Source organism: Aedes aegypti, chromosome 3 (assembly GCF_002204515.2).
Source record: "Aedes aegypti strain LVP_AGWG chromosome 3, AaegL5.0 Primary Assembly, whole genome shotgun sequence".
Taxonomy (NCBI): Eukaryota; Metazoa; Arthropoda; class Insecta; order Diptera; family Culicidae; genus Aedes; species Aedes aegypti.
The window spans coordinates 225495348-225509719 of record NC_035109.1 but is presented as its reverse complement, the minus strand read 5'-3'; the positions used below and the strand labels follow the sequence as shown (position 1 = coordinate 225509719).

Here is a 14372-nt window from a genome sequence, read left to right as displayed (position 1 = left end):
ACGCCAAAGAATTGTTTCCGCCTGCTGGAGCTCTTCTCGGCCGACTGGTGCTGTCACCGACGCATACTTAACTGCCGTCGATCTCATCAACTGGCGCTGCTTAGCCGTGGCTCGTGTGACCACTATAGGCTCTCCTTCCCTCTTTCGCCGGCAGTTGGCGATGAAGCGTATTACGTTGGCCGTCACCCGTAGTAGTTTTGTCCAGCGTGAAATTGGTTGGACGTCGATGACCTCGTGGAACAGTACAACACCTCTCGCTTCTTCTTCTGTTTCTTCGACCGTCGATTCTTGAGTTGGCCACATTTCTGGCGGCTGGTATAAGAAAGACGGCCCGTTGAACCACTCACCCTCGCTTTGTAATGGCGGGCCTTGTCCCCACTTCGTCAGCACATCAGCAATGTTGAGTTTGGTCGGAATCCATCGCCAGTCCGCTACTTTCGTCAGCTCTTGGATCTCACCGACCCGGAATGCAACGAATTGCTTGTACCGGTGTTGATCGGAATTGAGCCAGCTGCACACAGTGCGGGAATCTGTCCAAAAGACGGTGCGGTTGATCTGGTAGGAGTGCGTGCTCAGGACTGTTTGATTCATCCGCGCTCCCAGAACAGCACCCATCAGCTCCAGACGTGGAATCGACTGACGTTTTATCAGTGCCACCTTTGCCCGTGACATCATTAGGCTGCAGTGGACCTCCCCTCTGATGACCGCTCGCAGATATGCAACGCAACCGAATCCATGTTCGCTGGCATCGGTAAAGATGTGTACTTCCAGCGCGTCGACTTCTGCAGACTTGGCGCAGCCGAGATAGCAGCGGGGTATCCGGATGGCCTCAACCTCCGGCAATAGGCTTGTCCACCGCTTCCACAGCTCCCAGGAATTGGAATTGATTTCTTGATCCCAGTCGCAGTTGGATCGCCACAGATGTTGGATGATGATTTTCCCGTGGATGGTGAACGGTGACAACAGTCCGAGCGGGTCGAAGAATCCCATCACGCAGCTTGCGACGAGTCTTTTCGTCGGCCGTTGTCCTTCATACAGGTACGGTATCAAATCTTCCCGGTGTTTCGTTGAGAATGAGAACTGGTCCATCTCCGGGTCCCATATCACTCCGAGAACTCTCTCCTTCGATGTCTGCTTATCCCGGCCGAAATGAACCGGCGCAGCTGGTTTTTCCTCTCCCAGTTTTAGGAGAACTTCCGGTGAATTGGATACCCAGTTCCGGATCTCGAAGCCAGCCTTCTGGTGAACTGATCGCACGTCCTGGGCTAGGGTAACCGCCCCTTCCACTGTGTCAACGCTATCGAAGTAGTCATCGACGTAATGTCGGTGCGTGATGGCCGCAGACGCTTCGGGATATTGTGTGGCGAACTCTTCTGCGTTCCGGTTCTTGACAAACTGGGCCGAGCATGGAGAACTCGTCGACCCGAATGTCGCCACGTCCATGACGTAAGTGCTTGGTGGATCCGCCGGGTTTTTCCGAAAGATGAACCGTTGCTTCTGCTTGTCTTCTTCGCGAATCTTCAGCTGGTGAAACATTTCCTTCAGGTCTCCACCGAATGCAATCCTCCATTCGCGAAAGCCGGAGAGAACTTTGACCAGTGGAACGAGCATGTCCGGTCCTTTTAGCAGCTGGGAGTTTAAGGAGACCCCTTGGACCGTCGCAGCCGCATCCCAGATGAGACGAACCTTTTCGGGCTTCTTCGGATTTAGGACGACGTTGATCGGAAGGTACCAGGCCTGGTCGGATGGTGTATTGGCCAGTTCCTCAGCGGTGGCAAGATGAGCGTACCCCTTCTGCTGATACTCGTCGATCTGCTTACAGAAATTTTGGTGGCAGCACCGGATTCTTTTCTAGCCGCTTCTCCAGCTGCTTCATCCTTCGCAGGGCCATGGGATAGCTGTCCGGAAACCGTGGATCTTCTGTCTTCCACAGCAACCCGGTTTCGAAGCGGTCGCCGACACGTTTGGTGGTGCGCTCCAATATTTCACGGGCCCGTTTTCTCCTCCGCCGTTTCTTGTGGAATTACTACCACCGACTCTTCCAGCGCGTAGTGGCTTTTGAGCAGCTCGTGCAGGTCCTCGTTGGTAACTTGTTGGTGGTAACCGAAAAAGCCACCGGTCGCCACAGTGGTTGATTGTCGTGGTCCATAAACCGTCCACCCAAGGTTGGTTCGAACGGCGATTGGCTCCATCGGCGTGCCCACCTTTTGCCTCCATCGGAGCGAAGGAATAAATGTTATTTGCCCCAATGAGCAATTGAGGCCTTCCATCGTAGGACTCGATTGGCAATCCTCTCATATGACTGTGCTGTGCTGCAAGCTCCTCATAGTCCAGTTTCTGGCGCGGCAGCATCAGTTTTCCGATCGTGTGGACATTGTACAGGCATCATCTTATTGTTGGCACCGGCCGTCGTGCCTGTCGCCCACAGGTTCATTCTCCGGGATTCCTCCGTTCTGAAAATATTTCCGGTCCACTTGACTGTAAGCCGCACTTGATCTCCTCCTACTGCGTCAAGGCGATCAGCGAGCGCTTTCTCCATCAACGTGACGTTGGCGCCTTCGTCCAGGAACGCCAGCACAGTTGGTTGATTTCCCTCCGCAGTGCAGCTGGACTGGAACGTGCAGTTTGTCCGAATGTGCGCATTTATTCCAACGACGTTTCCAACTGGGTGCATTAGAGGATTGTGGAACTCCCTGCATTCGCCGATGTTACACCGGATCTTGAACCGGCATTTCCCGTCGTGCTCGTTGAGGCAGACGTGACACAATTTTTCGCGAGTTGCCAATTTCAACCTTTCCGTATACCGCAGCTTCTTGAATTCCGCGCAATGCCGCAGGCGATGATCTGTTCGTCGGCATTTTTGGCAGGGCCTCAGCAACTTCTCCTCACTCGCGTTGACGGTCGGACTGCTGACTTCGGCGTGGGCATAAAGCCTACCTTTCTCCTTCGCTCTTAGCTTCTCGGAATGGGAACCTCCTCTTGGCTGATGCGATGGCTTGAACTCCACGTCAACGTTGGCTTCGCAGGCATCTGCCACAATGTCCATAAGGAAATCCGTCAGTGTTCTCAACGTTGCTTCACCGCGACCTCTCTGGTAATGGACCCACTCTCGCTTCTCACGGTCTGGGAGTTTAGCGACCAGCGATTTGATGAGTAGTGGGTTGACGAGATGTTGTCTCAGGTCAGCGGCCTCCAAATGACCACAGAGTTGTTCCACCGTATTTCCGAATGGAACAAAACTCCTTAGACTGTCCGGCTTTGGGGGATCCAAACGGTTAACCTTCTCCAATAGACTCTCCAGCAACTGCTCCGGCCGTCCGTAATGCCGTCGTAGCTTTTCGATCACCCGCGGGACCGACTCCGGGAGGAGAAGCTGGCCTGATACCAACTCTATGGCATCTCCTTCCAGCGCCTCCTGCAGTCGCATCATGTTCTCGTGGTTCATATAACCACACGCATCGTTAGACGCGTTGTAGGCCGCATAAAACAGGGGCCACTGTGCTGGCTTGCCCGAGAACTTGGGGAGCTTGAATGTCAGGCCCTTTTTTCGCAGCCAGCTGCGCCTTTGTCGGCCCTACTTGCCGATGCCCCAGCCCGTCTTGGCTCACACTGTCGACGTGACTCCTAATCGATGAAACTGGAATTCCTCTCCATTCCCAGCCTCGAGCAAACCGGACTCTGCTTACTCGACTGATTCTTCTTACCCTCGTCGACAGGATCGTCGCAGTCATCTTCATCCTCCTTGTCTTCATCTTCGTCGGTGTCCTCGTCGGTGTCCTCGTCGGTATCCTCCGCCAGTCTTTTTAGGTTGGCCTTCGTCAACTTCAACACGTTTTTGTTGATTTTTCCGGAAGGTTCTCCTGCTTGCGTATCGCTGCCGACGAGCTTTGACCCCGATTGTGGCACATGGGGGACCGAAAGCTCTTCCAACTTCTTGTCCATAGCCGCCATCTGCATCTCGAATGATTTTTCGATTGGCTTCCATCCTCTGAATATGCTCCCTTTTACGCTGGAGCATTTCCGCTTGCCAAGCCTTTTGCTCCTCCTCCTCCTCAGCACGCATCTCCTCTTCCATTTCCATTTTCTTCCTCTCGAGCGCGCGCTGGAACTCCTTTTCCTTCCTTTTCAGCTGCATGGCCGCCTCCAGCTCTGTCAACTGCTGCTTTTGCCGATCCTCGAGTGCGCGCACCTTCGTTCCGACGTTGGACACGTTGGAACTTTCCGACTCGTTGGTTTGCTTCCGGTTGCGCGTCGGCTTTTTGCTGTCCTTCTGCTTCTGGTACTCCTGAGCCTTCTCTTGACAGGCTTCGCTTTTGCAGTACCACTTTTTTAGGGCAGCTTACCTTCCGTAAGGCCCACGCAGCGAACGTGGAACCAACCGGGCATCCATCGCAACCGATCATCGCTTCGTCGCATGTCGACGGACCGCAGATCCCACACGGAGTTCCCGTGAGATCCAGGAGGGTTTGATCCTTCACGGATTCAGCATCGGAAGGCATCTTGGGGCAGGTCCGACTTCTCACAGGGACACTTGGTTTGCGTCACTTCTTTTTGAGATTGTTCCCGAGTGGGGAAACCAAAATTTTCCTCAGCAGCCAAGTTGTTTTCGGCGATGCTCAAACTGCAAATTTATTTATTCTTATATAAATAACATTATTAAGACCAATTAATTGCTACTCACAAGAAGTGGTTTCCTTTTACTCTAGACTCCCTTTTACTCTTCCACTTTGCAGGTGTCGAACTAAGGTCCAACTACCCTATCTGCAATCAGCTGTTTTGGTCGTGTGATCTTCGCCTAAGTTGTAATTTTCCAATTAATGCTTCTCTCTTCTTTCCATTTCAGGTCTACTTACGTTCTAATCCACCGGACTGTTAGATTAACTACGATTTCCTATTGAAATAGTTTGTAGCAATCCCGATCTACAGGTAAGTAAATAACAAGCAAATCAAATATTATTTTCTCCTAGATTTTCGCACTTTTTTTTTTTCCTTTTCAGGTACACTTACGGACTTCCCAGAAGGCACTTTACACACCGATTTTGACCTGTTGATCGCTAATTAACTACCGGAATAATATGTATTTCGCAATAAAATTCTCAAACAACCGACTTTAATTTGCAATGGCGTTAATTCACTATATTTCTCCCGCTACACTTTTGCTTTTATTTACTCCTGCTGCCTACTACTACTTCGAACCTGTTTTTTATGCTCTTACGCTAACCACTACCACCGCGTTGCGAACTGTCATATTCCACTTATGCTCCGTAAGTAGGGGTGTCCAAAGCGGCGTCGCAACAAAGATAATAATAATAGTTCTGTAAAACAAGTATTTGCTAAACATAAAAATCCTCGCTACGTCAATGGAAATAACTCAGATAAACTGTTTAAAGATTTTGTAAGAGAGATGATAAAAATTTTGAAAAAAATGGCTGGCAAAATTGGGTTTTTTAAGTATTTTGTTATGTTATAACAATCTTTAACTACCAGATTGGTAACAATGCTTCCAACATTTTACAAACCAAAATCTCATAATGGTATTGTTCTTAAAAGCAAATAACCACTCAAGAGAAAAGCTATGAAGCCTTAGATATTTACGTGCACACTAAATTAAATAATCTCAAATAGTTTACTGGTTACAGTATGGCCCACAAAAATGCGAAAATCGCCATTTCATGTTTTATGGTAGTTTTTACATGGAAAATGTGAATGAAACATAAATATTACTCGTTACTTGTATTGTTTTATCTATTTAGACTCAGTTTTTCGCTTTGGACAAGATTTTTATCTGTTACTTTCACCTTAGCGGAGAGGAACTGGAAGCATACCTTTAAATTTTATCATGCGGACCTCGAGTTCAATATCTGTGTGATGGAAGCTTCTAAAACATCAACGATGGCGTGAGATTCTTCACAGGCCTTGTCTCCATACGCATACGCCCATATCAAATGATAGAATCGGTTCATACCTGGGTAATTGGAGACTTAAACATATTTTCGAAACAACGGCTCATTTTGGAGAGCTTTGAGTGAACCTTCATATAAGTGTGATAAGCGGCTCCGTTTTGCTCAAAACCTATGAGCTAGTATTGATATAAATTGTCTCTAACCGAAGGAACAAATTGTATCCCCAAAAATCTGTTATATGCCTCCGTATTTATTTTTTATTCAACATTAACAAAAAATAAAGGCATATCAAACCTATAAGACGCAAAATGCCTCAAAAACTATGACCCTGACAAAATATTTTATTGTGATCATGAAGAACACGTTCTCTAAGAACTACCGCATCCTCTGATACCAAACGAACTAAAATTTTCAACAATAAAGTGTGATTTTTGAAGGTGGAAAGTTTATCACCAGAGTATACGACAATCAGACGATGTTTCTAGCTTTGGGTGGAAAAACCCTTTGAACTTATTTGCTTTATTACATTATTTAGGACAGTAAGAAAAATATGTCAAAAATTGTCCTGGATAGCGAAGTTGTGTCAGAATATACTACAATAATCAGAAATTACATTCACTCTCAAAAACAATGAAAATAACGCCTGTGGATGCTATATTCACGTTCAAACAATTTTCGCATTTTTTATGGGCCATACTGTACAATTGGAGAACTGAGGGCATGTTCTCTTCTGAGGTTTTGGATAACGGTTATTGGACTTAAAATTTTACAGAATGTAGTTACATGATCCTTCGGAGCCGTTAATTAATTATGTGAGGGTTTTTTTTAGGGAAGAAAGGATATGAGATTTCTCACGCCATACGAATAGGGTAGGGTTTAGTCTAATCTTATTTTGTTGGGTTTAGATCAGGCTAACTAATTGAATAATTCGATTCGAAAACACATCAACATAATCGAATGATGTTTTGCCGGCTTCGTCTCCTCTTCCGTCGTAGTTTAACAATGTTCATGTAAAATGTAAATAGACTAGGGTTTTCCATCTGTGACCACTAATCGCTAAATAGGAAATTAATGTGTTGACTTAAGTATACTCTACAATTTTGGAGCCTTATAAAGCCTTTCACTAACTTTCACTAATCCGATGCTATTTTGAAAGATTGCTTCACTAGGACCGTCTTATTTCTTAGTTTTTCGATGCATTTTTGGCAGGTGTCTCGAATTTCACTCAGTATTCGTGATTTGTTGTTGAATCGCTATGTACGTGTGCGCGTATTTTTTTTTTTCAATATATTTGTAAATAAGTGAAAATATAGAGTAAAGCTAAATAAAAATCATTTGTTTATGCAAATAAATGTACATTTGATACAAAATTATGTCACAAAATAGAATCTTAGAAATATTAAAAATGATTTTAGAAATTTCATTTTATATGAATATTGCAATTTCGAGTTTTTGACTGTTATAAACGATACCGCCATAATAGGCAAAAAGGTATTATCAATATCCTATTATGGTGATATGTAGTTTTTCTCAAAAATATAGAAAATTTCTTCAAAATAACACGTCTATCATATAACAGCAGGTTTCATGAACTGATGTATTTGTAGCAAAAAATAACGCGTATTTGTAAGCAAAAAATAACGCGTTCCGTAGATAGAAGGATCGGTTAAAATCAAAGGCTATTCTTGAAGCGTCATTAAAAACTGTTCTTCCAATCGTTCAATTTTGGAAGCATTCATTTGCTTCAGCTTGAGTATATTATAAGCTTTCATCATCATCAATAATTTTCATAGAAAATAGAGTTTTCGATTAACAATGTGAATTTGATTCTTATACCGCAATAATAGGGAATACTGCAATCAGGGATTGAATCATAAGAAAATTGAGATAGTCTCTCATTATTCGCTCTCTGTAACAATCACGATTTGCAGCTCATCATAAGATCCCGTTATCGTATACCGCTACACTGCCCATAACTGCATGTTTGTCACATTCGACATTTTTGTCAATTTCAAGTTAAGTTAGCGCACTGCAGCGTGCTCACTCTAAATAGATAACATTTTTACTACTTTTCTGCGGTGGAGTTCAAGTTAAACTTTAATCAAAACGTGCCACTCTTTCCCATTGATATTTCGTAAACATCACACACGGCGGCGACAAAATTCTCACTGGTAGGTGCAGTTGCTATGGCAACCTCCAAGAAACGTAAAATTTTGAATCCCGCCCACCATCTAGCAGTACCCACAAGACGCCATTCTCGCTCGCGGATAAGTGAATAGAAATCTAATGAGATTTAAAAAAAGTTATGGCTATTTTTTTGTGTTTTGACGTGAAAATTGAAAAAGCGGCGTAGGTGGTGTAGTGGTAAGCGTGATTGCCTCTCACCCCAGACGGTCGGGTATCAATTCCCGTCGACGCCGTCGGAAATTTCTGAGGCATAAATTCTCTGATCACGTCTTCCTTCGGAAGGGAAGTAATGCCGTTGGTCCCAGCCCATGTGTTGATGGGTTCGATATGTAGGGTCTCAGGTTTGTGTGGAGGCCTCCTTGAGCGTCCGTGTTTAGACTTAGTAGGAAGCCGTATCATATTCTGGGCACTTTTGATTCACTTCGGCAGTGGGGTTTTTTGAAAGCTACTGAGCTCATATTTTGCCACAATATGCGTCGTATTCAAGTGCTTCTTGTTACAAAGTTTCAGACAATTCGGTCGAGAAAAACCCCTCCTGCCAAAGTGAATCTTGGAAGTGCCAAAGTAGCTCTGCACCCTACCAGAAATAGGCGGACGTAAAACTATATCCGATGCCAAAAGGCGTCGATTCAGAAAAAGAAGAAGAAGAAGAAAATTGAAAACTGAGAGCTAATACCCATTGCAAAATAAAAATTAAATATTATATGATTTTTTCATTTAAGGTGAAGATGCATTGACGTCAAACCTCAAATTTTAAAGAGCACAAACCTGACGAACTAGGCTGCCGTTTGAGCTAAAAATATGACCGATCGATCAATTCAGTTAAAACGGATGTCTGGTTTTTCTGTCGCAAAAATGTCCATATTCATGCAGTCAGCAAACATTTACATCACAATTGTTTCTAATTTTTGCGCGGTAGGGTAAAAGTTCGTTTTAGAAAATCTATTTTAAAGTTGTTATAACTTAGAAACGGATTAATATACAACCTAAGCTTGTTCAGCAAAGTGTAGCCAATAGATTAAAGGTGCACTGTGTGCTATTCATTTATTTTCAATTTTTTAGCTTCTTCGGAAATGTTGCTTATTCCACTAAGGTGAGTTTGGGCAATTAATGACCTTATCTGAGAGAATCAATCATCTGACGATATTTATTCCTACTTAAATCACGATATTAAACGATTGATGATAGCCAAACAGCCCCATGTTTATAAAACAAATTCTTAAGATAAACACAATCAATGTAAATGTAGTCTTCGCATTATGACCGGATTCTACAGGCTGAAGAAGCAGACGAGTCAGATGCATGATAAAGTTACATAGTAATAATAGATACAGTCACCCCACAGTTATGGATCAATTAAGGGTCATTTTTCACATCAAAATGTGATTAAAATCATAGTGACGCTGTACAAAACCGGTTTACCTCCCTGGCACTGCGGAATATAGTTGTTTAAAGAAATACACCACAACGTTTGCGGTGATTTACGAAAAAGTGTCAATCTCGATAGAAATTTTAACCGTTGTCCATCCCACAGATGGATGGATCAGTGGGAGAGATGGTTCCTTATTATGGATCAAACCGACTCATATTATGGATCAACACACTATAACAGCAACTATCTGCGAGATAAATGAATGGAGTGTTAGTGAAAGTATACTTTTCGGCATTTCTTTTGGAATCGCCTTATCTTTGATTCATAACTGTGGTATGGTTTTCAATACCCCACAGATATGAATCAACGCTTCTAGGAATATGGTAGACATTTTATTTCCCAAACGCAGCGAACTGGACTATCGAAATTCATAATTTTTGTCTTATGAAAGGTGAAACGATTATTTCAATGCGAGCGCTTTATGTATCGTTCTAGCATCACTTCTCATCAAGGCGTCGATAGGCGCGTGCTATACGCACGGGCCTATCGATCGCAAGGTTCTTGGTTCGATTTCAGGTTGCCGCGTAAACATTTTTTGTTTTCAAATTTTGGTTTCATAAGGCAAATTTATGAATTTCAACCCGACTCCTTGTGGCGAATTTTCATAAGGGGTTCTTATGTATTTCGATAGTCCATTTGTCTGAGTGCAGGAACAGGGAAAATGCGTAAACGTTCATTTTAATTGAATGCGATGCTGCATGAATTTATGGTTCACGTAGGTAAATGTTCTGCGTAATTGCAACTTTATTTGATGAGATATTCTCCGTTAAATCCAACTCTGATCCTAATCTGTGTGCTATCCATAACTGTGGGGTGACTGTATTTGTTGATATTCTTTGAACATACTGCTGTGTATGAACCATGCAGTATGCACTGTATGCGCTAGCTTCTTATGGCAATGAATGAACTGCGAAAACTATTCAAAAATAAGTTGCGATATTAAACGAGGGAGCAAATTTACACAACTGCTTAATATGCTCTTGCAAAACCAACACAATGGGGGCGGACTGAAGTTGTATAACCGACGAACTTCCCTTTAGCATGTACCTACTTGGCAATGAAAAATTCAGGAAGCATTACAGGAATTTGTTCGCCACATCGAAGAGTACTTACCTTAATTAAATCATGTACTAAAGATGCGATAAATAATTCATCTAGTTTGATATCCTCGTTCTCGATGATATCGTACAGGCTACCCTTGGCACAGTAATCAGTGACTAGTAATATCCGCATCGGTTCGACACAGGCCCCGATGAAGCTATTGATGTTATCGTGCCGCAAGTCCCGCAGCAGCCGCATCTCCTTCATGATCTCGCGGGAAATGTCCTTGCGGCGGGAAAATTTCAGCTCCTTGATGCGCACCACCACGCCCCGGAAGCGAGCCGTAGGCGTGAATACCTGGTTGGAGCATCGCGACCCAAACGACTGAGCGCTGGCCAGGCTGAGCTGTTGTCGTGGGAAAGGATACGAAAATGTACGTTAGTGATTTACTTACTGTCTATGGAATAGTGAATAAATGCATGATTTGGTCACAGATAAACAGAGAGGAAAGATAGTAAATTGTTCAGTTTTAAATATAATCAAGCGAACATCAACGCCAAATGCTACAATACTGCCTTTTTGCAACCGGGAACTAGGTGACGGTAGTGCGTAAGTGACAAATTCGAACAATAGCGGTACGAGCGCTACAAGCTAGTCGTTGACCAGCTATCACTTAATAGATATGAGCGCAATTTAGCTGCCCAGTAAACAATTTGATTGATACGCCTGTTTGCCTATGATTTGATCATTTGATGTTCTGCTTCGTGCAGAGTAGGTAGATGGTGAGTTTTCATGAATAATTTTGGATGTATGATTTGTTTGAAATTCAAATTGCATTGAATTCATTGTTAAGGTGGAGAAGCTAGAGGCAGTGAACATAATTCTATATAAGTGGAAGAAAGCAAATTGATGTCCTCGAAGTCGTAAAAAAAAACAGCATAAGCCTATGAATGATGATTGCATCTCCCTACATGCCCCATATAGTCGATTATTACGATAAACAAAAAGTTAGGATCTTTTTTTTTAGTTTACATCAAGGTTTCAAATAGGTTTCTGTAATAACTGCTATATGCACGTTATTAGATGTAAGAAAATTAAACATCTTGTCCTCTTTACCATTCAAAGAACAAGCATGACTATAATCTTCCTGATGGGTATGATTCTTCATCAAGCGATCTCTACTATTCCGGAAACGACCGTTATCGTAACGGACATTACCGTTCATCTGCCCGGCACGAGCCTCGGCGACTCGCCTACGCGAAGGGCAAGCCCAAAAATTTGACAAATGATTGCCTCCGCAATTTGCGCATATGAACTTATCGCTATCTTCCTTCACAGGGCAAACGTCCTTAGCGTGAGAAGAACCTCCGCAAATCATGCATTTAGCATCCATGCGGCAATTTTGTGTTCCATGACCCCACTTTTGGCACCAACAGCACTGAGTGGGGTTCTGGTGATTTCCTCCAGATTGTTCCTATGTCACACGGACATCGAACATAAGTTTTGCTTTTTCTAAAGCTCTAATATAATTTAGTTCTTTTTAACAGAACTAAATAATATTCTTGAGAAAACCCTTTCCGAACAATGCCAGATTGGGTTCTCTTTTTCATAATGATTACTTGGAATGGGGAAAATCTAAGTATATCATTTGTTCCATTTTTGATCTCTTCAGGTGACTTATAGTCACTTGATAGACTTGCCAAGACGACTTTGAACAAACGTTCAGTTTTGTCGTCATAAGTAAAAAAAATGTGCTTCTTCTCTTCAAGATGTTTGAGAAGAAGTTCGCGATCTTTAAGAGTTTCCGGTAAAACGCGGCAGTCTCCTTTCTTTGCGATTTGGAAGAAGACCTTGATTCCCCTAATGGAGTTTAAGATCTCCTGCCTAAATCCCCCAAATTCGGAACAACTGACCACGATAGGCGGCACTCTTTGCTTCCTCACTTAAATCAAAGAGCCTGGGCTAGAGACCGCTTCAATTTGGTGTTCGGAAAATTTGTCTAGAGTATCGAACTGCTTGCTTATTTCGATGCGATTATCAACATTGTCAATTTCACCCGTAGAAGAAAGTTTGCATTCCGGAAAAACGTCCTTTCTTCCATTCTTGCCACGTTTAGTGATAGTTTTAAATTCCACTTTTTTGGAAAGAAGTTGTGAATTCAGAGATTCACCCTTATTTTTGTTTGTTTTTTTTTTTCTATCTTTATTAACGAGATTTTTAGCCCTGGGCTAGTTCATCTCGGGACCAACGGCTTTACTTCCCTTCCGAAGGAAGTCGTCACTAAAATTTTTAGTGACTATCTCGGGAATGGGATTCGATCCCAGGTTCTTGGTGTGAGAGGCGTGTGTTTTAACCAGGTCCGTCCCTATTTTTGTTTGTTGTTGCAACCATGTTTAGTGAATAAATTGAAGAAGACGTGACCTTCGAGAGGTTTTTTCCCAAGACGGTGTCCAAGAAGGATTTATTAATTTATTTGACGTCAAGCATTTCGTAGACCATTCTAAATTACATTGTGTTCTTAATATCTATGTGTTTATGTACTATTACCACCGCTAGCTTTCGCCAACGGGTCCAACGGAAAATCGAAGGCACGGGTCCAAACAAGGATCGTAAAGGGATTAATAGTAGAAAAAATAGTATTGAAAAGTACTGTTTTGAATTTTAGCACTGAAAAGCACTGTTTTTTTTAGCACTGAAAAGCACTGTTTTTTAGCACTGAAAAGTACCGTTTTTAATTTTAGCACTGAAAAGTACTGTTTTTTAGCACTGAAAAGTACTGTTTTATTGCTTTAGTTTAAAGAAAACTTCCAAGAGCAGAGAGAATTCGTGTACGCACAGCACGAAGGTACGATGCGCACTGAAGTTGTTTGTATTAGTTAGGCTGTTTGTTAGGTGTTTTTGAATATTAGCGTGGTCCACATTTTCATATAAATGGTATAACTAACTTCCTTATGTGTGAAAAATATATTATACATGCTTCAGCAAAGTTGTAGACCATTCAATTTCAAACAACTTTGCCAAAACTTTTTTTTTGTATCTTTGTTAAAAAAGTTTTTCTGTGACTCAAAATTTGACCAATCTAAAGCATATTTCCCCAACCGACTGTAGTTTTTCTTATATTAATTTCTCGTCAAAGTAATCTATGAAAGACTTTTAAAACTTACAAAAACGCATATTTTCATGCAAAAAGATTATTGATATCTATTTAAGTTCAAAAGCTATTAAAGATTTTGTGTTTAATATCCTTTGTTTTTCAAGACGTTTTATTAAAGTTACAAGAATCACACATTCAAATTTTTTTGATATAATATAAAATTTTGTTTTGTCCTTTGAAAACTGTCACAAAATATTTTTTTTTGTCCCAATTAGAGATTTTCACAATAAAAGTAGGCATGTTTTTGTGAGAAAAACAACTATAACTACTAAACGGAAAGAGATAGTGAGTATCTTTACTCACCAAGTTACGCATTTTTCAAAAAAGTGTTTCATAAACTACTTTGATGAGATATAAAAATTGAAAATGCTGGAGCCAAAAAAAAAACAGTTTTGTTTGGGCCACCCTAAGTCACCGCTGGAAGAGAGCTCCAAATCGGTCAATTTAAGAGGTACAAAAAACTTTTTTTAGCAGAGTTGCATGAAATTGGATAGTCTACAACTTTTCTGAAGCATATATACTGTAATTTCTACAAGTAAGAAGGTTAGTTACACCAAAACTTTAGACATCTCATACTTTTTCGTCCAAAGTTGTATCAGCCTGAAATTTTATTACCAAGAGTATTTGAAGATCGTGAAGAATTTTGCTGCACATA

The 14372-nt window shown here is 42.2% G+C and overlaps 1 protein-coding gene across 2 annotated transcripts in view; it reads right to left on the bottom strand.

Moving 5' to 3' along the window:
• Nucleotides 1-14372, bottom strand: part of LOC5570561 (receptor-type guanylate cyclase Gyc76C) — a 256689-nt gene that overhangs the window by 9836 nt on the left and 232481 nt on the right. For both annotated transcript variants that reach the window (XM_021853210.1, XM_021853211.1), the window contains exon 12: nt 10636-10968. In XM_021853210.1, the coding sequence (XP_021708902.1) occupies nt 10636-10968 (333 nt within the window). The remainder of the gene's footprint in view (nt 1-10635; nt 10969-14372) is intronic.